General features: G+C 41.5%; 1 protein-coding gene across 1 annotated transcript in view; it reads left to right on the forward strand.

The window, feature by feature from the left end:
• The window catches only part of rasa2 (RAS p21 protein activator 2), a 46,460-nt gene extending 34,014 nt beyond the window's left edge, over nucleotides 1–12,446 (forward strand). The window contains exons 19-24 of the mRNA XM_050073947.1: nucleotides 137–243; nucleotides 2,156–2,238; nucleotides 3,222–3,430; nucleotides 4,783–4,886; nucleotides 5,493–5,673; nucleotides 7,741–12,446. Coding sequence (XP_049929904.1) covers nucleotides 137–243; nucleotides 2,156–2,238; nucleotides 3,222–3,430; nucleotides 4,783–4,886; nucleotides 5,493–5,673; nucleotides 7,741–7,771 — 715 coding nt within the window. The 3' untranslated portion in view covers nucleotides 7,772–12,446. The remainder of the gene's footprint in view (nucleotides 1–136; nucleotides 244–2,155; nucleotides 2,239–3,221; nucleotides 3,431–4,782; nucleotides 4,887–5,492; nucleotides 5,674–7,740) is intronic.
• Nucleotides 12,447–26,136: the final 13,690 nt, after the last annotated feature.

Below are 26,136 nucleotides of genomic sequence, written 5' to 3' on the forward strand. Positions count from 1 at the left end.
GGAGGTTTTTCTTGATCCAGCTGGTCAATCTAATTCAAACAAAACCAAAAGAAGATGCTGAAGATAATAAATTTGTTTACCGCCTGTAAAACGTTGATCAGTTTTTGAACCTCTGTCTTGTGTGTGTCCTCCATAGGGAAGTACAGAAACGTGCCCAGGGCAGGAAACGCCTTGGCAAGAGAAACTTTAAAAAGCGATGGCTCAGAGTGACCAACAGGGAGCTCTCCTACCACAAACATAAAGGTGAGAACTCTCTCTATCATCTCGTACTCCAACCACATTTATTTTCACCCAGAACTTGTAGCATATAAAAGATAGAACTAACAGAAGATGGCCACATGCAGTGCTTCCTGTCACAGCATCATTCTCTTAAATTTACCACCAGATGGCGCCAAAGTAAAAACTTTTCCAAGCTTACACATACAAGAAGTGCCTGTTAATAATGGTATGTTGTATATAGACATTAAAAGCCTCTGAAATGATTAATATTAAGGGGAAGCCAGCATATATTATTGTGTTGAACTGACTGGTGTGTGGTGACACAGTTTTTAGGGCTTTTTAAAGTAAGTAAAATACCATCTTCTCAGGAGTACTCAAGAGAAAGGGTCAAAATATGTTTTACTGTCATGTGATTTATCAGAAATGGAGGATGTCATGATAAATTAGAATACTTATCTTTTTTGACTGATCACTTGGGGCGTCCAGATGTGTCAGGCTGAACTTTTATCACTACTTTACTGCTTAAAACAAACAAATTCTAGAAGAGACGAAGGATTTCTATCAATAACTGAGTTGGTTTATGCAATAAAACAGTTTATATTCTCTGTGAAGATGTTTGTCAGCATTAAAAGTTGGATATTTGAGTGGTGCATGAAGATCTATTGACTTCTCTGTCAAAGTCGGGTTGTCAGAATTTTTTAAGAAGAGAAGCGGTTGTATTTGAAACTACGTACACACCTTTGAATTTGGTTTTGTTACGTTTCTAGAAAGGCTCTGCCAAGATTACAGTCACGTCTTGGTCAACGTTGGTTAGTGTCTGTCGCCCTAGTTGTTGCAGTATAGTCAACCTTTGTCTGCATTTTTTGGCGGATTCAGCTTGTTTATTCATGCCCGACAGTAAATTAAGTCACTCTGATTGACAATTCATCCCAGTGCACAAGAACCTTAAGAATCTGGAGGTGAGGAAAGCAAAAAAAAAAAGAAAAATGTCAAGAAGTCGTAAGATCAAAACAAACCTGTTTATATTAGGCAAGGTGTTGCCATGGAGCTCTTCAGCAGAAGCAGTTTGTTATGGTTTGTCATTTGTGTTATGTGCTAACTAGCTAACTAGCATATTGAATCTTGAGGTTTCCTTTTTGAATGAGGAATACAGACCGCCGCCGCTGGCATGTTGAGTTATTTCCTCTCACGCAGGCACAGAACGTACTTGCTAGTTGGCTACTGGCTATAGTATTTCCCCTGTGTTCAAGTGCAACTTCTTGGCCGAGACACAGAGGACGTGAGGTGATGCAACAGTCAGCCTCCGTTGCTCCTAGTTTTTTGATGTTGGTTTGGTGTGTCTGGACCTGAAGGCCTATTAAAGAAACTGCAGCTACAAGAGCTGTGACGTGCACTAAAGTCATGGATTTTATGTATAAATAAGATCATGTCATGTTGACAAGGTCAAATCTATGGGAATCTTTTTGATGGCAGAATTCCTGCTGTCTTCGATGGCAGCAAACATCACCATGTGAACATTCTGACAGTGATTGGCGTCAAGTGCAGTGCTTTTTTTTGGGTTGTTAACCTGGAATTTAGACTGTGAATCAACAAATTTGATAGTTCGGAGCACGCTGCTAGCCTAAGCATTCATTGTGGGAGGCAATTAACAAAAGCTGATTTCAACAGAAGTAAATAGCTGTTATTACTGTCAGGAATGAGAGATTGTTTTTCAGAAATGGCAGTAAAAATAAACATATCTAGAGCACTGTGGCTTACACTGTTAGACGGCATATTGAAAGGTGTGGAAGACCTACAGTACACTCATTCACTTACACCTTCTTCTTATATTTTCTACTTACAGAAAAACCTAAAACATTAGAGTTGTTGATATTTCTGATCATCACTGTGAGTTATTCTTCACATGCATTTTGACACAATGACTTCTGCTTTCCAGGGAAAGAGGCCCTCTGCATCATCAGTGTCAAAAATATCCAGGCAGTGGAGAAACTGGATGAAAGTGCCTTTAACCGCAAAAATGTAAGCCAATTCCCCTCAGACACCCAATCATCACTTCTAAAGTATTGGCCGCCTTTGAAATGGGAACTTTTCCCCGAGTTGAAAGTTTGATCTCAGATGCAATTTCCCACCACCCAGTCCTGCTAACAGAACAGGAGAGGAGATCGAGGTGGTGACAGAGTATAAGTAGCTGGGACTTCTTACAGACCACAAGCTTTCGTGGGATCAATGTGCCTGTGTGATTTATAAAAAGGTCCAACAGCTCATGTGTTTTCCCAGAATTATAAAATTTGTACTCCATTTTACAAATCTTTTATTGAGATCCTTTGCGATTGTATCGTATGGTGGTGTGGAAAGTCCACGGTCACAGAAACAAACCAGGAAAAGTATTTTAAGACCTGTGGGAGTTGGGAAGAGTCTGATCTGTACCACCTGAACTTGACCAGGCTGACAGCGAAGGCAGACAAGCTGTGCCTGGAAACATCTCAACCACTTTCAGAAATATTCTTGTGGCAATTACCCAACTCAAGAAGCCACAGTAGGGCGACGTGCATTGTAGGGTTACGGTTGGGGTGACGTTAAGCTAACAAGTGGGGGTTAAGTAAGTTAAATTCCAAGTCCAATAAAGACGTGATTATTTATTGGTAGTCTCGTGAGATACATGAGTTGTTTTCACTCCTCTGTACCTCAAAGACTTGACATGCTTGTAGCCTGAAGCACTTTAGACATGGAGAAGTGTTGGGAAATGACACATATGAACAAAATGTCCTGGAAATTGTCCAATTTCATATAAAACAAAGTAAATGTCAGATTTGCGATGCCTGCAACATTTCACTTGTTACAACCTTTGGCCTGCTGTTACTGTAAGCGCAGCCAGACCTGTTTGTCAGTCTTTCATGTAAAGCTTTAGGAATTTGAAGGTGTCCTGGAAATAATCTTGGAAATGATTTCTATAAAGACTGTCAGGCCTTGGCCTTTAAACCGCTCTCTTTCTCTGGGGTCAGATGTTTCAGGTGGTCCACTCTGAGAAGCTTCTGTATGTGCAAGCAGGAAACTGTGTAGAGGCCAGTGAGTGGTTGGAGGTCCTGGGCCAGGTCAGCCGCTGCAACGAGGGACGCCTGTCCACCTACCATCCGTCTAATTACACCGGTGGAGCCTGGCAGTGCTGCAAAAACCAGAGTAACAACGCGCCAGGTTGTAAGCCCTGCACAGCGTAAGTGTTTGCCCGCATCAGCACCGCCATGACAGGAAATACGTCGTCTACAAAGTATTTAATATTTTTGCTGCTGTTTTGTGGGACATGTGTTGTAGATTGCAATTAAGCCTTAATTAAAGTGCCCACCGCTGTTTTGAAACCCTGCCATTGGTAGTAAATTTCACCAGCCACCTTGATGCAGCTGCTGTAATGAAAACACTCATGGAGAGTAGAACTGGAAACAAACTGATATAAATTCTCTAAAATGGCCGGTGGGCTGTTTTACAGCAGCTGCCAGACGCTTGTTGCCATAAACCAGGCATGTCCAAAGTCCAGCCTGAGGGCCAATCGTGGCCCGCAGAACAGTTTTAAACCAACCACGGCTTGTCTTTCAAGATAGACTACATGTGGCCCGCCATTGAATATTACTTAATCGAGCAAGTTCACTTCAGGACAATCATACAATTTGTCGACATGGACCAAGTAGGAAGGCAGAACTGATAAGTTTTCATAGAGATGGTAAATAGGCAAACAAACAGCAGACAGCAAAGTGGTGTTAAGTCAGCAGTGTGGCAGTGGAAAGTTGAATACTTTGTCACTGGAAGATTAAACTGTTGCGTTTGTCTAATTTGATGCAATAAGTGATTATCTAATCTGGCCCCCATTAAAACGAAGTTTGGACACTCCTGCCATAAACTGATTGACACATGCAAACCCGGAGCAACACTCTTAACACAGCATAGAAGAAATGTATCTTTACGTTTGAAGCTGTCAACAAATGATGTTTGCTTCTTTTTTTAAGGCTGACTTATTCTAATTGAAAACAGGATTGATAGTTTTTGCCGTGGTCTAATCTACTGTAGCTGTTTGACTGCGCTTAATACTCACTTTCATCCCAAATCTGAACAGAAACATTTCTACTGCATCATCTGTTCAGTCACTGTGCAGCCTCAGTGTGACGGCAGGTCGTTCACTGCTCAGTTCCACTTTCTTTTCGCCCTCCTGTGTATTTGTCGTTATTTAAGTAAATAACTAAGTAAAATTTATTGATATAGCGCTCCTCGCAGACATAGGTCACAAAGTGCTTCACAAGGGCAACATACAACAAGAAAGAAATCACAGAGACAAAAGCTCGATCACCACGTGTCTCAAGGCGAGTGTGAGGGACAGACAACAAATGTATTTGATCGAAGAGAGCGAGCTGCAGAATACGGGTTATTTAATCCATAGAATTTACAGAGAACACACCCAGGGCTCAACTGGATCTCTGTTTTTTATTCTAAACAAATGAAAATATTGTTCCCCTGTCTTCTTTCAGCTGTGTTCTCCTGGATGAGATCCTCTTACACTTTTGTTCTCTCCTGTTTCAGCACCGTGCTGGCCAACCTGCAGCTGGACATAGACTGTGACCGGGAAACAGAGAGAATTTTCTCCCTCCTCTCCTCGAATGATACCAAGCTCCAGAACATGGAGGGTCAGTGTTTGTTCATGAGACACTGAATTTATTAGCGTGAGCAGGATATGATGATAACACGCCCCACACCACTATGAGATTCTTGGGGCGTTACACCATTGTTAGAGCTTGTGACCTGTAATAATTATTTATGCAGGCATGTGTTAATTATCTGTACATCCCTGCACGTTGTGAGGTGGAAGTGAGGTAATGGTTTTCATTGGTTTGTCTCAACTCCAGCTTCTTGGATTAGCAATTAAAGTAATGACTGAAGTGAAAGTACTCACCTTAAAGGGATACTTTGAGTTTCAACCAGCTTTGTATCCTACCAGTGTATGTGGGAAGTATGTGTAGATTTACTGTGGTAAACTTCTCTCCATCTTACCAGCACTCAGATCTCTCTGCTCATCTCTCAGCTCAAATCTGTCGGATGAGAGATGTTAAGATAGTGACATCACAGACTAGTCTTGTGTCAACTAGTCCCATTACTTTTATTCACCCCTAGAATTGGGGGACTGCAACGCTTTTAATTTCATGAGGTCGGACAGCACGTCTTGGGATTTATGTTATGATCAGGTATAGTCCAACCCTGGAGCTGCTCTGTAAAATGTTGTTTCCTCTACACAGATGCATGTGCCAGTATGGCAGTGTATCAGGGCCCTCAACGGGAGCAGGAGGAGTACTCCAAGTTCACCATTCAGGAACCCAAAGAGACCTTTCAGACACTCAAACAGCTCCGAAACATCATGGAGGAACTTCAGAGGCAGCACAACATGAGGAGTGACACCACGGCGCAGTACGGGAGCTTGTAAGTCGGTTTTATTTGTACTGTCATACATATGTAATGTAATGTGTTATGTATATGATTTGATTAAAATTTTTATGGCTGATTATTTTCACGTCATCAGTGTATCCAAAATCGCATACTTTGCACTACATTCATATCGTGTACTTCAGTTCAGCATACTATTGTGTGAGTTAGCAGTAGCAGTGAGAACATCTTTGTCAGTTGAACCCATGTAACCATAGCCCCTTTAAGGCTGCCTGTTCAGGGCGGGAATATCACACAGTTATGTCGCCTTGCCGTTCTGTATATAAGGTACAATCACGGAAAGAGAGGACACAACAGGGAGGTCTTGCCTTAAAGCTGCTACAGGCAGTAGTAACAGCACTGAAACAGTATCCGTATAAACAGGACAGCCTGCCAGACAGGATCATGGGACATTTTAACGTATTTATGTGTGCAACCCACTGCAGGAGATTTAAAAAGTAGGTGGTAGCAGTTAGCAGCTAACTCAAAGAAGAGAAGAGTGAGATTTGGGAGCTCCTAAAGGCCTTTGCACACTGAGGGCCGAATTCACAAAGAATGAACTGCGGCCGCTGATAGCACCTTGAATTGCACTTCATTTGCACCCGCAGTTTGCTCAGTCTTAACGTCCTATTCACAAAGGATATTGCGCTAATGATATACCAGCGCAAACACGCCCACAGAGTTTGGAAGCTGAGTGCAGTTTGCCCCTGATTGCAATAAGCCACACATGGTAAAGTATAAATGCTGGCTTTGCGCCAAGAACACCGTGGCAGAACAATGGCAGACTTTGTATGGCAAAGTACTGAATACTGTATACCCTCATGTAGTGATGTCTGCTGGTGAGTCAGTCTAACAGTGTCAGATGGGTTGAGGCTGTGGATTTGACCAAGTTTGACCACTTTATCACTATTCCCTCTCACTTGTAGCTGTTTTTTCGTTATCTTTTGAATTTAATATGAATTATGGAACCGTTTTTGTTCACGTTTGTTTCCCCCGTTTCGTAAAATAAATTATTGAAAGTTGCTTTTGAAGTGCGTGACAGAAGTGTGTTTTGAGAACGACCACAGACTGTCACCTGTTCAACGCATCAATATCTTCGGATGCCATTAAAGTAATAATGATTATAATAATAATGTCAAAATATTATTTACAGACTGATTTAACAGACGATCACTGCTGCCACGATCACTGGAAAGTCTGGGCGAGAGGCTTCCACAGAGGAGCGCCCAGTTTGCACCAGCTTTCTAAAGACGTTATTTACTTACTTACTTTACTCAAACTGCGTGTGGCTATTAGCGCTGGTGTTAGTGAATTAGACGTTGTTTATCAATGAGGCTCATTCGCATAGAAAGGGGCAATTTTTCCTCCAAATATATGCATATTACCTCATTTAAATACGTGCAAATAACACCGGAGCACCGAGACGCAATCTGCTTGGCAGCGCAGTTAGTGGAGCATTTCACCCTCTGCGCGTGCTTTGTGAATTAGACGGTATCTGTTTGCTCCATTTTTACCGGTTTAGTGGCCGCAAAAGCCACGCAATCCTTTTGTGAATGATGAGACGAGATCAGCCACCATATAACAGGGATGGTAATGATCGGTACTGACACATTCATGCCATTGTTATTGTTTAGAAAGTGCTGCTGCTATGTGTTATGTCACACTAGAGGCCAACGTTGTTCTGTTACATTCCATGCCTGTCATGCCTGTTTTGAGTCCGCAAAGCTGCAGTGTATAATTACGCACTGGTTCTGTTGTTTGGTTCTGTGCAAAAATGCAAAGGAGGCATAAAAAGAAGGGACTTCAAAGCAGTTCATGTACTGTTGATTTCATACTAAGGTTTTAGACATACTCAAAAAAATCTCACATACTGTTTTAATGTACTAAATAGCATGTTAGTATGTTGTGTAAATGACTTTGTGAAACAAACTTCTTTTTTCCCTGTAAATCCCAGTGACACACAACTTAACTTTATTATATTATTACAGCTGCGATCACTCAGACGTAGCTGCTTCTACTCACACAAATTTAAGGCACTCATCTTTGTTATCTTTTCTGTTTTAGGGACAACCCCATAGTAGGGAAAACCTCATAACCCGGGTAGGAAGGTGTGGCCTGAAACAGCCATACCAGCAGGTGTTGCTACACCACAGAGAGCCTGAAAGGGTCCTAACGGAGCCCCTGAGTTGTCCCAGAGAGAAAGCCCGCCGCGTGTCCAGGAGAAAAGTGAATGATACACCCTGACCTCCAGACATCATGAGTCCACTACAGCAGTGACCGCCTAAGAAGGGGAAGCAGAACAAGCTTCTCTCCTCAGCTCTTGAAATGAATGAACCCTTCGGTGTTGTCTTTGGCAGTACGTTGCCTCATCTCCTCCCCTCCTCTGGTCCCTCATAAAGAGACTCTCTCCTCGTCTTAATTTATGTCCTCTTGACGTCTACAGCTGTGTGAAAAAAGGCATCATTAGATGGTGTGTGAATAGGCTGCTAATTTTTTTTATTCACCCAATATTTTATATCAACAGCTGTGATGATGCTCTCCCAAATCTTTTAAGGTTTTGCTCTGACATCAGTCTTTAGAGCTGATTTGATAATCATCATCTTTCTGGAGGATCGTGCTCTATCCGTGCCCCTTTTATCTCTCTCTACTCTCTTAGTGTCCTTCCTCTTCTGAACAAAACGTGTACATATATTTCAGAGGACAGTGAAGTAGATGAAACCGATCTGCCTTACTTTAATGGATGTTTCTTTCACATTAAATGCTGAGGGAATAATGCAGAAGCACTTTAAATATTTGGAGCACTCCAAATGGAAATGATTAGATACTTGGTATCAGCTCCCCCCATTTTGATCAGTTACATGATCTCGAGTACATTTTTTTGTTTCATTCCTGTACAATAACATTTATAGCCTGTAGATTTTAAAATATTTTTCTTGACCAAAGACAATTTCATAGGTTTGACTTGAAAAAAAAATTAATTAATGTATTTTGAATACAAATGTTTTAAAAATGGAGACAAATTATATATATAAATATATATTTGGTTTCTGTGTATGTTTTTGCTAACATATCCTTTTACTTTTTTGTGACTTAAAGGGTAACTTTGGTATTTTTCAACCTTGACCCTATTTGTCCATGTTTCTGTGTCTAAGTGACTAACTGAAACAGTAACAGTTTTTGAACATGGTCCAGTATTGAGCAAGACTGCTGCACCTAGTAGCTGTGAAGCAGGCTGCGATGAAGCAGCTCAGGGCATTTGTGCACCATCAGTTTACGTTTACCAAAAGTGCTTGTTTTGCCACTGACAGGTTGAACAACATTATGGAAAGGATCCTTACAGAGATGGACCTTTTTGTTAGAGAGTAAGATCCTTTTTGTTTAACCAGAAACGGCCTCAAAATCACTATCACCAAAGCCACCAGACTCCTTTTTCAAAATCAGTAATTTAAGGATGTCTGAAGCCGGCATATTTTCACATTTGACTGGGTGAATTGAGGGTTAATTTCAACCAAACCAGAGATGGTAATGAAGCGTGTTTTACCACTATGAATTAAGTGTCTGTTTAAATGGAGTCTGGTGCATTTGATGATAATAATTTCTGGTTGAACAAAAAGGATCTCAGGGTGCTTTCAGACCTAGAGTTGTCTTGCTTTGGTCCAAATCAGGGACTAATCTTGTTACAAAGTTGTATAATTGCCTAGAGTTGGTTCGTGTTCTCACAGCAGCATTTACAAGCGGACCAGATCAAATGCCTTGTGCGAGAAAGCTGCTCTTGATTGGTCAGAATTTCGATGTGGGAAAAATCCAGGAAGTAAACAAAACGTTGAAGAAGAGAACACTTGCAAGATAAATGTGACACTTTCTAATGTCACAATGGAGGGACAACTACGCAGGTTGATTTTAGCGCTGCTCATCGTGGACTATATTGCTGTCATTGTTCATTTTAGTCAAACCATACAGTTTGAAAACGAGGTGCGGCTCCAACTAGAAAACAATGTTTTGATGCATTGGATGTGCTGAATGTGCATATTAAGGCAGTACAGGAGGAGGTGCACATTAATAATCCTCCAGGACTGTAACATGCTCATGTTTAACACAAACAATGTGTCATGTGACTGCAGTTGGTTCGGATCCAGGTCGGAACACGTTCTCACGACAAACGAACCACACCAGAGTTTGTTTGTAACCGGACTGAGACCACCTCTTCAAGAAGGTCTTGGTCCGGTTGTTTTGGTGCACACCTGACTGCGATTGCTGTGTTCACACCTGCCCAAAGGAACCATACTTAGGGGGCAAAAACAAATGTAAGTTTGATTGAACCGAACCAAACAGGGCAGGTGTGAAAGCACCCTTACTCTTTCATAAAAAGGACTATCGCTGTATGGAACAATGAGTCTGTCAATGGCAAAAACAAGCACTTCTAGCAGATGTAAACTGATGATGCATGAATGCCCCGAGTGGTTACATTGCCTTTTTCGCAGCTGCTGGCTGAAGTGCTCTCGCTCAGCACTGGACCAACTTCAAACATTTTGTTTCCTTTAGTCACTGAGGCACAAAAACATGAAAAAGGTCCAGGGTGAAACCTGCTAAAGTTCCCCTTCAAAGGCGAGCAGACTGCATGCATTCAGTTTGGAATCCTGATAGCACATGATTGTGGTGTAGAGTTGTGTTTCCCTGTCATTGTGAATCGTACTGGTACGGTGTACATCAGATCTGTGCTGTCATGTTGAGAGCATTGCAACATATCTGTCGTGGCTTATGTGAGAAATGATGGAGGAAACGCAGAAAGGAATCAGTCAGACTAACAAATTACCCCCCGTCATCCCTGAATTAGTGTAGACAATCCCGGCAACTAACACTTTGTTTTCTTATTTTTCAAATCGGCAGCACTCCGGCTGTTTTACTTTGAAGTTTTGTGTGAAATGTGGCTTTGAGTTATCCACAAAGCTAGTTGCAGCACTCCACTGCCAAAACAGTCTAAAAAAAAAGATAAATTTATTGACATAAACATTATCATGCTTTTAATGTAAGTCATATCTTAGACACATCTTTATCCTAACAGTCATATCATGCAGAAGCAGGGCTGCGTCTGATCAATACAGTAACAGATAATAGTCTGTGAGCTGCCTGCGTTAATTAAATCCATATCACAGGTTATCAGAGCCCATGATGTCTAAAAACTAAGATGTTTTTTTCCTCTTGGTCGAACAGAATTTAGTTAGTTATATGAAACTGAAACAAGCAACCAAATCCTTAAAATTTTAAGAACTAAACCAGCAAATTTTTAATGTTTTTATCGCTGATTATTTCTGTCGGTGGACTTATTGATTAATCAACAAGTCATTTTTGCGCTGGAGAAAACTTATGAACAATCAAACTCTTGATTCAGTCCTGGTTTTATCTTTTTCTTTCCCATCATTTGCCCATTCGAACAATGAAGTGTTGAAAAGATACGAAAGAAACTTGAATTTATTTTAACAACAAAAGTTGTACATGTAGTGCTGATGATACAGGGTTAACCATGTTTTGTTTTTTTCTGTTTGCTGCCTGTTTTGTCTTTGGTCCGTCATATATTTCTAACATGCATGTCTTGTATATTTAACAATATATTTTTCTAGGAAAATGTTTTTGTACCTTTTTTTTTTTTTTTTTTTTTTTAAACACTGATTTGATGTGTTGCTAAACTGCTACGGTACCTTGTTCTTTGTCTGCAGCGCTTTTTTTTTTGGCTTTTTCTTTCGTCCCTTTACTGACTGTACGTGGTCGTAGCTGCTGCCGAACCTCCACTTGTTGATAGCTTATCGCGGTGTTGCTGAAGTGAATATCGTGCGTAGTGTCCCACAGAGCTGCAGCTGGCACTGATTATGTCTACATGCAGGTTGTCAGTGAATGAGCTGCCTAATCAGAGCCACAAATACAACTGTAAGATGATTGATTTTAAGAAATTGATCATTGGATTAACTTTGCCTGTGCTTGTGAACAGTTTCAGTTGGAAAAAAATGACTGGACCAAATTTCATCAACAGTATGTGGATGTTAACAAGTCACAGCATCAAGTTATTGTTCTTGTGTAAGCTTGCATGTCATTGCTAGTTTTGATACGGGCCAGTGAGCTAGCGGTTGATGTCTTTTGGTTGTGTGCTCATTTTCATATGAAGGTGAACGTGTTTTCCCTCCATCACTGAGTTATGCTTTATCTGCTTTTAATAAGGGATTTGTTTTCTCCATGTCTGCACGTCGTCTCTAAAATAACAGTCCTTGACAGCATGTGGATGAGATGCATGTGGAAACACGTGCAGCGGCCTGGTAGTAGTTGAAATACATTAAGCCACAGTAAAAATAAAAGGGAAAGGCTCATACTTGCTTTGATCTATCAGATTAATACATTAATCAAGGCTGACTCACATGTGATGTGTGTTTCTGAGCACTTAATATTAATTACAGAAAAGTCCAGGTTAATGCAAGAAAATGAATCAATTACAGGTGAAAAATTGCGAAACAATCTTCTTGTCCTGCCAATCCACTCACATCTGCTCTGTGACAGTCGCAGCACAGAGCATGATTAAAATAAACAATCTGTCAGAGGATTTCACGGGATGTTTTTCTGAAATATAAAAGCTCCTTCCTGTCCAGCGTATCTCCGACTCATCTCTTCTGAATGTCTCCATACTGCTTCGGTACAATGTCTGTTCTTTTTATACACATGAGATATTTTATTTTCCATACATGGTCTTTTCTGTGTCCATTTGAAATGATTTACAATAAACACTTTGCCAGTTCTTCTCATATTTGTTGAGTATTTGTGCTTGTGTTGAAAATCCAAACATGATTTGATTTCACTTTATTGTCAGAAACAAATCTGAAAGTTGTCTTGCGTCCAAGAACGTCAGCTGTTTCTTAAGACAACATTTAAACAAACAACAGAGCCATACTATAAATACTACACATCACATTAGACATTTTGGAAAATGTGGATGCAGTGCAACAAATTAATCATTCCTGCCTTAATCATTCGTGTCATAGAGTCAAGGTGCTGGAAACATTCCTCAGATATTTTGGTCCATATTGACATGATAGCATCACGCAGTTGCTGCAGATTTGTCGGCTGCACATCCATGATGTGAATCTCCTGTTCCACCACATCCCAAAGGTGCTCTATTGGATTGAGGTCTGGTGACTGTGGAGGCCATTGGAGTACAGTGAACTCATTGTCATGTCCAAGAAACCAGTTGGAGATGATTTGAGCTTTGTGACATGGTGCGTTATCCTGCTGGAAGTAGCCATCAGAAGATGGGTACACTGTGGTCATAAAGGGATGGACACGGTCAGCAACAATACTCAGGTAGGCTGTGGTGTTTAAACCATGCTCAGTTGGTACTAAGGGGCCCAAAGTGTGCCAAGAAAATATCCCCCACACCATTACACCACCAGCAGCAGCCTGAACCGTTGATACAAGGCAGGATGGATCCATGCTTTCATGTTGACAGCTGTTTCATGTACTTGAAGATATCTACATTAGGGTGACATGGCATTGTCATAACTATGACATGACACTGTCATGAACCTGTCATAAACATTATGTACATGTCATTAACATTTATTACTGCTGTCATTAAGTGTCATTCGGTGTTTGTAATGACAAGTTGACATTGTTTGGGTTGTCTTGATTATGACAACTAGACATTAATTAAAGTGACATTACCAGAAGATGTCTTTGTCATAATAACAGTAATAATCATTATGTCAACTTGTCATAAACACAAAAATTGCATTTCTTGTTAATGTCAAGTTGTTATGACAAAGACATCTTCTGGTAATGTCATCCTGGTGATGTCAAGTTGTCATAATAAGGACATCCCAAACAAATTTAATGTCAACTTGTCATGACAAAGACATCTTCTCGTAATGTCACTTTGATTAATGTCAAGTTGTCATAATCACGACAACCCAAACAATGTCAACTTGTCATTACAAAAACCGAATGACACTTAATGACAGCAGTCATAAATGTTTATGACATGTACATAATGTTTATAACATTATAAGTAAAGTGTTACCGAAAGGAGTCTAGTTGTCTGATGAGGTCTATCTGACCGTGGGAGTCGATTAACAGTGTGTGGATTACTTATCTAATAAAATATAATCTCTAGTTGTCATCACAGGTGTCTCATGTTACTTTGAGCTGCAGTGATGGAAACAAAGTGTAAAATATTAACGTTGTCACTGCGGACTAATATAAACTTTGCATAAGTTAAATCCTGCTAAAATCATGTGTTAAGTGTGTAAACGATCTCTGTGTTTGTTAGAGGCTCTGTTTAAAAACCAATGGAAATAGAGCCCTGGAACAATGAAATTATCAGACTGGTCCCAATATAGAGAGGACTCACAAAATCACAAGGTCTTCACTAAAGGATGGTGCACAGAAAAAACAGTCCAAAAATACAAACAAAAGTTTCCAAAGGCTAGGGGCTTCAGCAGAATGCAAAAATACAAAATATCAGATCAAAAAAACCTGGAGAACACTCGGAGGAAACTGCTAGAACATGTGCTCAAAAAACTGAGAACAAACCGGCACAGACAAAGGGCAGCAGGTGGACTAAATAGCTACACAAGGGAGGAGGGGCAATGAGGGACAGGTGAAACGAATCAGGGCGGGGCAGGTAATCACACAGGAGGGAAACACACAGGGGCGGATGGTGCACTCACGAAGTTGAGTGTGGAACTATGGACACGTCTCGCCCTCAATGGTCGCCATCTTGGCTACGTAGCGGAAGGGGAGGGACCACTTTTCAAACTGAAAATGGCGGCCGAGGTCTGTAATGATTTGGTGCAGCAAACGATAACGTGAATGCTAATGCTAGTTTGCTAGCTAGCTAATTTGCGGTCGTCATTTCCGAGTGCACAACAGCCGTGTTTGGTTTGAGACAACACTACCCTGTCGAAATTCGCACAATACGCCAATGAGTATAGTGCACATAGTATACTAGATGGAAGTGTTCTGCTGTCATTTATCCTGGTAAAAAGAGAACTAGCGTAGTGCTGAAAACCCAGAGTTAACCTTGAAGTTCCCACGCTAACTCCAAATCCTGCTTCATAGCACCGGCCTCAAGTTTTGTTTTCGCTCACATTAAGCCCTTTCATCCCTGCTTATTCCCTACAAACAGCCCAGTATAAACAGATTCAGAGTTTCGGTGAAACATGCAGAGATGACCCTGGTCTGCCCTTTTCTTTTCCTCAGCAACCCAGCTGCTTTTAAATAAACCTGCTGCACTTCAAAACAAAAAGCTGCGCACACTGTACGTGTCATACATAATGTGTTGGAAGGTTAGCAACATTATGAGCACGGTTACTGAAAATTGATGAGCAGCTGTGAAAACATTGGCCCATGAACTTGCAAGCCTTTAAGATTTGTTCGGAATTAATTAGACTTAATACTTTAATCCACTCATTTTGTTTCCAGCTTTGGCCTTGGTGCAGACTGAAAAGATGTGGCGCTTTGATTCCTCCAGACTCCTCTGAACACAAAAAGATTGATGGAGAGAAACAGAGGTTGGAGTCATTTGTTAGAGCTGATATGTTTGCAAGGTTTCCCTGTTAAGAACATAAAGGCTTAGGCTATAGTTGCTTCTGTGTAAATAACACACAGACAGTGCTGAGCTCTTAGTGCGTTCTCTCAGAAACACCTAATAAACTACACACAGCCTGTATCGTTTACTGTCAGGTCCAGTACAACTTTATCTTCCACATTCCTTGAGTTTTAAGCTACCTGTGAGGAAAGCTACCAGGAAGGAGAAGAGAAATAAAATATGTGACAGGGAGAAAGGTTGGTGCCCTTGGTGTGAACATATATCAGAGGCCTCTGGGGCCCTGTGATGATATCCCACTCATCCTCAGATGAATGTTGCAGACTGTATGCCATGGTTGTAAAGGCTCAGTCCTTCATATAACAGCATGGCTTCGTTTATTTCATCTCATGCACACAAAACAGAAAGTGACCCTTGGGTGGCCCCATGGGGTGAACAAATCTCCACCGCTGACCCAAAATAACCACATTAGACACCTTTAAAACAATCAAATCCACAGGATTTATTAACAAAAAACAAGACAATAAAATCCCAGGCTGAGAGGCAGCAGGACCAGCAGTCCCCACACCTGAAGCCTGTCTCTTCTGCTGCTGGCACAGTAGCTCTCCTCCATGCCAGGTGCAATGCACCTCGTTAAGCAATGCAGCACACCTGGGCAGAGCCACAATGGAGGGAAAATGGACAGCAGCACAGAGCACATACAGCCGTAACACACTGTTATGTGTAACTGCAGCCTGACAGTGCTGTTAGCATGGCTGCAGACTCTCGTCTTGTTTAATATTTGAGTTGAAAGGACACTCAGACAAATATGTAGAGAAAACTGCAGAGAGGGGCTCGACAACACACAACATATTCCAAAAAGCAAGCTAAAAAACCCTTTTTTGTCTTGACTTGTCTTCACACATATGAATTAGTCGCTGATGTTGGTGGTTTTTGACTCTCTGAGGTCACATGACCATTAAAATACAAAACAAGTTAAATATTTCAAATTGATCAATGGAGGTTTTGACAAGGAGAAACAGCAGGACAGAGTTTGAGGTTTGTTGGTGTTGGAGGTGGTGGTAAACCTTCGGGTATCATAGCAAATGATGTGCAGTAATGGTGGGCTCCCCGCAGCTTGTTTGACATCTGTGTGTTGTGGATGGAGGGGACTGAACCTCCAGTGTCTACAGAGCACAAAGACGCAGCGCTCGTTTTATTTGGTCTATTTGTATTTGATTTGATTTTGACTGATTTCAATTTATTTTGTTCGCCTTCCCACACTGTGCCCTGTTAAAGGTTTAATGTATTTATGTGATGGCTCTTTCTTTGTTTAAAAGCTGCTACACAAATAAACCTGCCAGGCCTTGCTCAGGGAGACTCTTGGTGGAGGTCTCGCCCTGTCAGCGAGCAGCTGCTGACCCTGCACTCACACCTTCTTCAAGAGAGGAGACACTCTGCCAATTAGAGTTAAATTTCTCCAGTCACCTTGAGGCGTCCTGTTCTACATATCTACCATGTTTAGTAAAAATTGATATGGTGGTTAGGCCTAGATAAGAAATTAGCTCTCTAGCACACCCATTTTGTTTGATGGGGTCAATAATGGAGGGGTCCCCTCAGATTATGTGTGGTCATATGCCTACAAAGTTGCGTGGTGATCGGTGAAACCCTTGAGATGTTATACACCTTTATGTGATGAGCCACGCCCTCCGCAATATTCATTGCCTTATAGAAGCTCAGTTTTAGTAAGTTTTCCAACTTTTGCCAAGAGGGAACTTTAGATATTGGTCCCTAGATTATGTTCACACAGTTTCATGCAGATCGGTCAAACTTCCTAGGAAGAGATCGATTTGAAGTGTTTTTCAAAAAATTCAAAATGGTGGAAAATCTATATATCCGGAAGTTATGAGTTCTTGAGACAAATGCATCTCTGTGCAAAGTTTCATGTCTCTACGACATACGGGGCGTGAAATATGCCCATTCAAAGTTTGCAATTTCAGTCGGTTGCTATAGCGCCCCCCTTTGACCAATTGATGTAATATTGCTTCATTCGTATCCTCCCATGACCCTCTACCACTGTGCCAAATTTCACATGGACTGACCAAGTCAGTGAGGAGAAAAACATGGAACAGAGACACACACCCGCAGACAGAGTTTTCGTCATTATATAGTAAGATAGGCCACTGCAGAGTAGCAAAGTGTAATAAATGAATGCTCATTTAGACCTATTAGTAATGTTTATAGACTAATTAAGACTTAATAGGCTGTGTTACCTACATCATAAGGCTCAAATATGTTTTGCAGCTCCAGACAGATTTTTCTTTTTTAGTTTTTGCCCAAAAATAGCTCTTTTGATAAAGGTTGACGACCCCTGGCTCAGCACAATGACTGGAAACAGGTGGGAGCAATGAGCCCGCCTCTGCCTAAGAATAGCAAAATGTGCCTACCACTTCCTCTAAAGGTCACAAATTAACATGACATATCTTGCTTGTTTCATTTGTGTGAAACAACAATGTGCCGAACTGTTTTATGCTCAGGAGCAGTAACAACGGTTACGATATGCTAACCTTAGGTCCTAGAATTGAGGACAGTTTGTGTTGCCACATGTAACGATGAGAAAAAGCCAAGTTTAAAACAGCCCAAGCTGCTCATTAGTGGCATTCCAACCCAAAAAACACAGGAAAAGAAGATTCACATGCTGAGTTAATAATGAGAGGAAGCTTTAATGTAATGTTCCATACAGTGTGGTTGAAGTCTAATGTATGCATGCTGTTCAGTGATTGCGTCCACGTGTGCTCTAATAATTCTACATCTTTCATTTCTTTAATCTTTTTGATCTTTTATTTCTCTTGTGCTGTGTAACTGTTCTTTGTCAACATTATGTGGATTGCCAGATTTTGCAGACTGAGCACTGAGGATTTAGAGAAACAGTTTGACAATTTGGGAAATGCACTTATGTACTTTCTGGAGAAAAAGTTGGATGAGAGGATTGATACCACTCTTGTATTTGAATATTGTATCTAAATATGAGGCTATAGTCAGCAGCTGGTTAGCTTAGCTTAACCTAAAGACTGTGGGCCTGGCTCTGTCCAAAGCCCAGCTGGCCACCAACTGTGTGGAGCGCATCCCAGCTGACATTGGGTGAGAGGCAGGGTACACCCTGGACAGGTCACCAGACTATCGCAGGGCTGACACATAGAGACAGACAACCATTCACACTCACATTCACACCTACGGACAATTTAGAGTCACCAATTAACCTGCATGTCTTTGGACTGTGGGAGGAAGCTGGAGTACCTGGAGAAAACCCACGCTGACACGGGGAGAACATGCAACCTGTGCGGAGTATATAAGGAGGTGGATTCTCATGTCTGAAGCTGTAGCTTCATATTTACTATTCAAATACAAGAGTGGTATTTTTATAGATGTCGACAGCTAAGGCATCATGTTGATAAACAATTAATCTTTAAGTTTTTATCTCAGCATTTAGAGCTGATCCAGGTCATAAAACGATATCTAGATTATGTAAGGGTGTTGTGACAGCTCAACTTAGGACCCAAAATGCAAACACAACCAAGAAACGAGGAATGGTTAAAGGCAGTTTATTGTAGTTTGAAGATGTGGGGCTGAAGGCTTGAATGAAATGATGGCTGAGGTGGGCATGGAGTGGTGAAGCAGAGCAGACAGAGGAGCTGAAGACAGAGCAGTCCAAATCAGGAGGCAGGAGATGAGAGCGAGGCAGGATGTGGCGGGTTGTGGTTGAGGCAGGCGGGGGGAACCTGAGACACAGAGCTGAGTGTGAATTGATGTCCAAAAAGACAAAGTGTCAAAAAACTAGAAGCTGGCCTTGGTGTCTGTACTGCAGAGGAGACTGAATGATCTGGCAGAGTCAGGAGGTTTTTATCCTGCAGTGGACTAATTGTAGATGAGGTTCATGTGTGCAGGTTCAGCAGCTGCTGCCACTCAGGAGCATTATCAGGAGGAGGGAACCAGAAGACCACGCACAGCAAACACACACAGAGACGAACTGAAAACAAACATGAGACACTGCGGAGGGAAGACTGGAAACAAAAGGGAGAGACAAAGCCAAAATCTTAACAAAGGGTCTCCAAATTTAAGTGTGGTGAACACATTTTATATAAAAGAAAAGTAGGAAAGTGAAGGAAACTTTGAAATATTATAAGCAAAAGAAGAAGATGCATTAAATGGAGAGGTGTCAGAGCGAGGGGGCTGCCCAGGAAGCCCACACTCCATACTAGGTGTTTGGTTTAATATGATGCATGAAGTTTTTGTTATGGAAAAATTTACCTTTAATTGAGACTTAAAGCAGCCTTGTTTGAAAAATGTCGGAGAGGATGGACTGATTTTATTAACCCATATAAAACAGATTTTAAGTAAAGGTTGTATTGTAACTTAGTGCTGAATGAACCAGTGTACTGCTGCTGATTTCTTGAACGTTGTGACTTTTCCATGTGCTGTCACGCTGTGTGCTCATGGCGGTGATGCATTCAATGGGCGGTTATAGAGCTATGTAAGACGTCCAAACCAGATATTTAAAGACATGCCGTGATGCACTGTGATACTGCCAAAACCATAAAAAATGTCTTGATACAGTTGTTTGGTCATCATCAAGCACTACTGTAACTACCCCTGGTGACCTGCTACACTTGGACCCCAGACTTCTTTCTTTTGGTCACTATTGTTTATTTCTTCTGATTTATTTAAATTGTCTTATTTGTTTATTTGTTTGTCTGCATGGTTTTGTTTTGTCGGTTCTAACAAAAGTATACAGTTTAAGTGGCTTTTCTCCAACTCAACAGAGATGAGACCGACATAATTGTCTAGCTCTCATCTCGAGTCCCTCTCTCTTATAAGTAAGAGTCACACAGGAAACCTTGGTGTTATCCTGGACTCAGATTTACAGCCCCATCAAATCTGTCAGAGGAATAATGTCAAAGCAAGACCTTGAAAGACTCGCCCTCGCCTTTATTTCCAGTAAATTAGATTACTGCAGTGGTCTGATTGTTGGACTTTAGAAAAAAACTGTTTGGCAACTTCAGCTTTTTCAGAATACTGCTGCTCAAAAACTAGGAAATATGACCACATTACTTCAGCTCTAAAATCCTTACACTGATCACCTGTCACTCAGATAATTTATTTCAAAATCTTGCTGCTTGTGTATAAATTAATCTGTGGCTCAGCGCCCAATATATCTCTGACATGCTTGTGAAATATGAACCTTCCAGGACCCTGAGGACATTTGGGGCCGGCCTACTGACCGTCCCAAGAGTAAGAACAAAACATGGTTAAGCAGCGTTTTGTTATCACGCAGCACAAACCTGGAATAACCTCCCAGATGACGTTACACAAGCCCCGACTCTGAACACCTTTAAGTCAAAGCTAAAAACATTACAATTTTACACTGCCTTCTCACCCTGTGATGACTGCAGCCTTATTTTAAACTCAATTTTAAATCATTTTAAATAATCTTTTTATCTTAGCACCTCTTGTCTACACTTTTGCTGTTTTTAATGGTGATTCTTTTTTAAATTGTAAGTCATTTAGTGATTAATTTTACCTTTTACACTGCTCAGTTAAACCTCTGGGATATCAATCTGTCCATTTAGGAAGCACAAGTGATTGAGAATCACCAGACAACAGGTGCAATGGAGAGGCAAAAGCAAGACAACCCCCCAAAAGAGAATGGTTTTACATGTGGTGGCCACAGACAGTTGCTCTGTCCTTATCTTTCCTGACTGATTCTTCTCAATTTTTTTGTTCTGCTAGTGTCCTTGTCACTACTGGTAGCATGAGGCGGTATCTGCAGCCCAATTAGGTTGCACAGGTAGTCCAGCTCCTTCAGGATGGCACATCCATACATATGGTTGCAAGAAAGTTTGCTGTGTCTCCCAGCACAGTGTCAAGAGCATGGAGGAGATACCAGGAGACCAGTCATTACACAAGGAGAGCTGGGCAGGGTCGTAGAAGGGCATCAACCCAGCAGCAGGACCGGTGTTTGCTCCTTTGTGTGAGGAGGAACAGGAGGAGCACTACCAGAGCCCTACAAAATGACCTCCAGCAGGCAACTGGTGTGCATGTTTCTGACCCAACTGTCAGAAACAGACTCCATGAGGGTGGCATGAGGGCCAGACGTCCTCTAGTGGGACCTGTGCTCATAGCTCAGCACCGTGCTGCTCGTGCTGCGAACAGAATTGTCAGGTTCGCCATTGGCGCCCTGTTCTCTTTACAGATGAGAGTAGATTCACACTGAGCACACGTGACAGGCGTGAAAGAGTCTGGAGATGCCATGGTGAACATCATGCTGCCTGTAACATCATCCAGCATGACCAGTTTTGGCGGTGGGTCAGTGATGGTCTGGGGAGGCATATCCTTGGTCGCACAAACCTCCATGTCATAGCCAACGGTACCCTGACTGCTGTTAGGTACCGGGATGAAATCCTCAGAGCGATTGTCAGACCTTATGCTGGTGCAGTGGGCCATGGCTTCCTCCTGGTGCAGGACAATGCCCGGCCTCATGTAGCCAGGGTGTGTAGGCAGTTCCTGGATGATGAAGGCATTGATGCCATTGACTGGCCCTCTCGTTCCCCTGACCTACACATACACACTGCTGAGTCATACTATGAATTGCCGTAATACAATTCACACAGTTGGATCAGCCTGTGATTTCAATTTCAAATACAAGACTAGTATCAATTTTCTCATCCACCTCTCGCTTCAGAAAACAAATATGTGCATTCCCCAAAATGTCAAACTATTTCTCTAACTCCTCAGTGCTCAGTCTGCAGGATCTGACGAGTCATGTAATTGTGACAAAGAACAGTTACAATGCACAAGAGAAATAAAAGATAACAAAGATGGAAGAAGTGAAAGATGATGAAGAATTATTCGAGCACATGTGGACAGAATCAAACATGTGTAAGTTAGACTATATGTTACACTACACTAATGCCTCATCTCATTATTGATTTAGCATGTGAATCTTCTTTTTCTGTCGTAACCTCTATGTAGAGGTCAGAGTGGGTTTTTGGGTTGGAATGCCACTAATGAGCATCTTTTTTAATGTAGGCTTTTTTCCTCATCCGTCGCTGTCAGCACTGTTACATGTGGCAACACAAACTGTCCTCAATTCTACCAGAAGGAAAATATTTGTGTTTTCAGGGTCAAATGTTGGCTATCCCACGGCATGAGATGTCTTCACGTTACAAGAATACAAAGCTTCGTCTGTGAAGGAAAACATACACTCAAAAATGTTCAGTACAAGTTTAAGGCAGAATACACACGTCACACTGAGACGTGCTGCTTTTTGATCCCTGAGGCATGTGGACAGTCCTGACCATGTACTGATGCATGTGCTACTTGTTCATGAACTTCCTGTTCCCTGTTCCCTGCAGCTACCTGACATGGCTGTGAAAGGGTCACCGAATCACAACCAAACATCTATCTTACATATAGAAGTGTGTAGTTATGTTGATAGTTAAGATTTTATGTGTGCAGGTTTTTAGATCTTCACCTGTGGATGATCTGCTTCGACCACGAAACAGCGGAGGTGAATTTTGTTTGTGTTACTCATGAATGTGTAAATACCAGCAGAGAGGGTACTTATCTGAACCCCAGTGGTGCCCTGCGGCTGCTCTGACATCATCATTTTCACAGCAGTCTGGCTACATCACACTCACAGTGAAACCAAGTGCGTATTTTGACTTCACTATACCGGCTGCGAGGCCTGGTCTGACCCTCTTTATTCTATAGAACTGCTGTGTCGGTCCAAAGTGTCTCGGCAGTGCCACTAGACTCCCTCTAGATTTATCTGTGTAAAGCTTTTTAATGGCCTCTTTTATCTTTTCCTGGAAAGCAGTTGAGATGAGAAGAAGAAAGTCAAGTCCAGTCCACACTGACAACGATGCATCCCCTCTTCTGCAGTCAGTCATCACCCTGAAACTAAAGTTTAATGTTGGATGTTAAGGATTTTAAATCTTACGGCCTTGTTGTTGCTCTCTGGCTTGGCTGCTTAGTTTGTTCCCGCTGTGGGATCATCATACTTGAGATTCACAGATTATAGCCAATAATTTTATGACTTGTTTGGACACCGACTGCACAGCGGCTCCCTTTCCTCTTAGTTGTTTTACTTTGCATGCGCACAAGAGAGAGATTGAATAAGAAATGAATTACAGATTTGATATACCTTGTCATGACTGAGGTTACCAGTGGTGGAAAGTAAATTTACCAAAGTACTGTATTTACAGTTCTTGGATGTATAAAACCAGGTTGTTGGCTACTATATTCATCTATGCATCCATTTTCAAACACTTGTCCAAGTGTGTTCTGGGGAACGTGCCCCGAACACTTCTAACAGGAGGCGCCCAGGAGGCATCCTGATCAGATGCCCGAACCACCTCAACTGACTACTTTCCACGTGAAGGAGCAGCAGCTCTACTCCAAGCTCCCTCTGGATGTCAGAGCTCCTTACCCTATCTCTAAGGCTGAGCCCAGCCACCCCACAGAGGAAACTCATGTCAGCCGCTTGTATCCGCAATCTCATTCTTTCGGTCACTACCTAGAACTCATGACCATAGGTGAGGATTGGGACGTAGATGGACCAGAAAATTGAAAACATTGCTTTACAGCTCAGCTCTTTCTTCATCACGACGCAGCCCCCGCATCACCGCAGAAGCTGCACCAAACTGCCAATCCATCTCACGCTCCAATCTACCCTCATCGTGAACAAGATCCCGAGATACTTGAACTCCCTCGCTTGAGGCAGTTACTCTCACTGAACCCAGACGGGGCAATCCACCAGTTTCCGGCAGAGAACCATGGCCTCAGATTTGGAGGTGCTGACTCTCATCCTGACTGCTTCACACTTGGCTGCAAATCGCCCCAGTGCATGCTGGAGGTCAGGGTGTGATGAAGCCAACAAAACCCACATCATCTGCAAACAAAGAAGTCCCAAAAATTCCCCAAACCAGACACCTTCCTTCCGCCTTGAGATCCTGTCTGTTATTTTTTCACAAGTAATATTATTTAATTGTATCTTTCTGTCTTTACTGAGCAATAGTTTTGTGTTAAAGGAATTAAAGGCCTGTCCCAAATATAAGCCTGTTGAGTTCAGTGATTTAAGAAAATAACAGCCCTGGCTATTAATTGAAGTTTTACGGTAAGATCAGTTTTAAGGTACCCCACTACATACTGTACAGGTTCGTATGAAATATAACTCAACTAATATTATTACAGATTAAGACACCTCGTGCAAAAATGCACGAGCACCTTGTCTACGTCATCGTTTACAAACTGTAAAAGGGTAGATATATTCATGTTGTATGGATGTTCATATATTTACGGGTGTATGTGTCTGGCTCTGGCAAACATAGTGCCATACATTCAGACACTTTGCCTTAATTCCTCACCGTCTTTGAAAGTTTGGACATCAGTGTTTTACAGAGGAAAAATACTCTGTAATCCCAACAGAGCTGGCGTACTGTCAGTGCTTGTTTTTCCAAACATATTGTTTCCAGACCTACCTCACGCTCCTCAGGCTTTGCCATGTACTGTTGTGTGCCTCATATGCTTCCACATAAGAATGAGACGTGCTGCAGGAAACACATCAAACAAGCAGGTGTGTGTATTTACTTCCATCTAAGAGTAATAATATATCAGCTGTGTCATAAGGCTACTGTTATAATTTAGACCCAGCACTGCATCAGTCAGCAGATATTATTTTATAAATAGGACTAATAAAAAAGTCAGATGGTGTTTGTTTAGTAATGATGGATGAGCTGCTGTGGGATAACGAATCAGATTGAATTTAAACGTCCAGTTGATGCTGAGACATTTATAAAGCAGACTTTACAGATGTCATCACTGTAAATTTCATGTCGACATCAAAATTAAATTTCGTCTGACTGAAATTTCAACACATCCTCTCACAAAACAAGAAACAAAGCAGCTAAAATGACATAATTTCATTAATCTACCACATATATGATGATTTAAAAGATCAACACCAACGTGTTTTCATAATTCATTTATTTAGTCAATTAAAACATGTAAAAAAAAAAAAGGTCACATTGATTTTATTGTTAGATTACACTGTCCTCATTTTAGTTTAATGGCAACACAGTCATCAAGTCAGCAACCTACAACTCTTATTATAATGATGACAGTGAATTACTGTTGCAGTTTAACCAAACACAGTATGGAAAAATTTAACATAAAGTACTTTTGTGAAGCAAAGTATACTCTACAGGACAACAGTTAGTAAATTAAACATTACATGTATGCATGTGAATTGCACATATGAGAGGCCTTAAAGGGCATGAATCACACTTCCACACCAACTTAACACATATTACAAAAACTTGTGTTTGGCTGTGTGAGAACGCCACGCTATAAACCTTTTAAATGACACATTTTATCTATGTTCACATGGGTCGTCTATGGTTTCACTGCTGTTTGTGAAAGTTAGAGTTAAAGCCTACACAACCTCTAATGCACATGCAGTCGACACATTTATATTACATCACATTTCATCTACACATTTTACACCTTGAGATGTTTATGGTTTTGAGCAAAATACAGTAAAATACACTCACCGACCACTTTATTAGGTACACCTTGCTAGTTCTGTGTTGGACCCCTTTTGCCTTCGGAACTGCCTTAATTCTTAACGGCATAGATTCAACAAGGTGCTGGAAACATTCCTCAGAGACTTTGGTCCATATTGACATGATAGCATCACACAGTTGCTGCAGATTTGTCAGCTGCACATCCACAATGCGAATCTCCCGTTCCACCACATCCCAAAGGTGCTCTATTGGATTGAGATCTGGTGACTGTGGAGGCCATTGGAGTACAGTGAACTCATTGTCATGTTCAAGAAA

Source organism: Epinephelus moara, chromosome 2 (genome assembly GCF_006386435.1).
Source record: "Epinephelus moara isolate mb chromosome 2, YSFRI_EMoa_1.0, whole genome shotgun sequence".
Lineage (NCBI taxonomy): Eukaryota > Metazoa > Chordata > Actinopteri > Perciformes > Serranidae > Epinephelus > Epinephelus moara.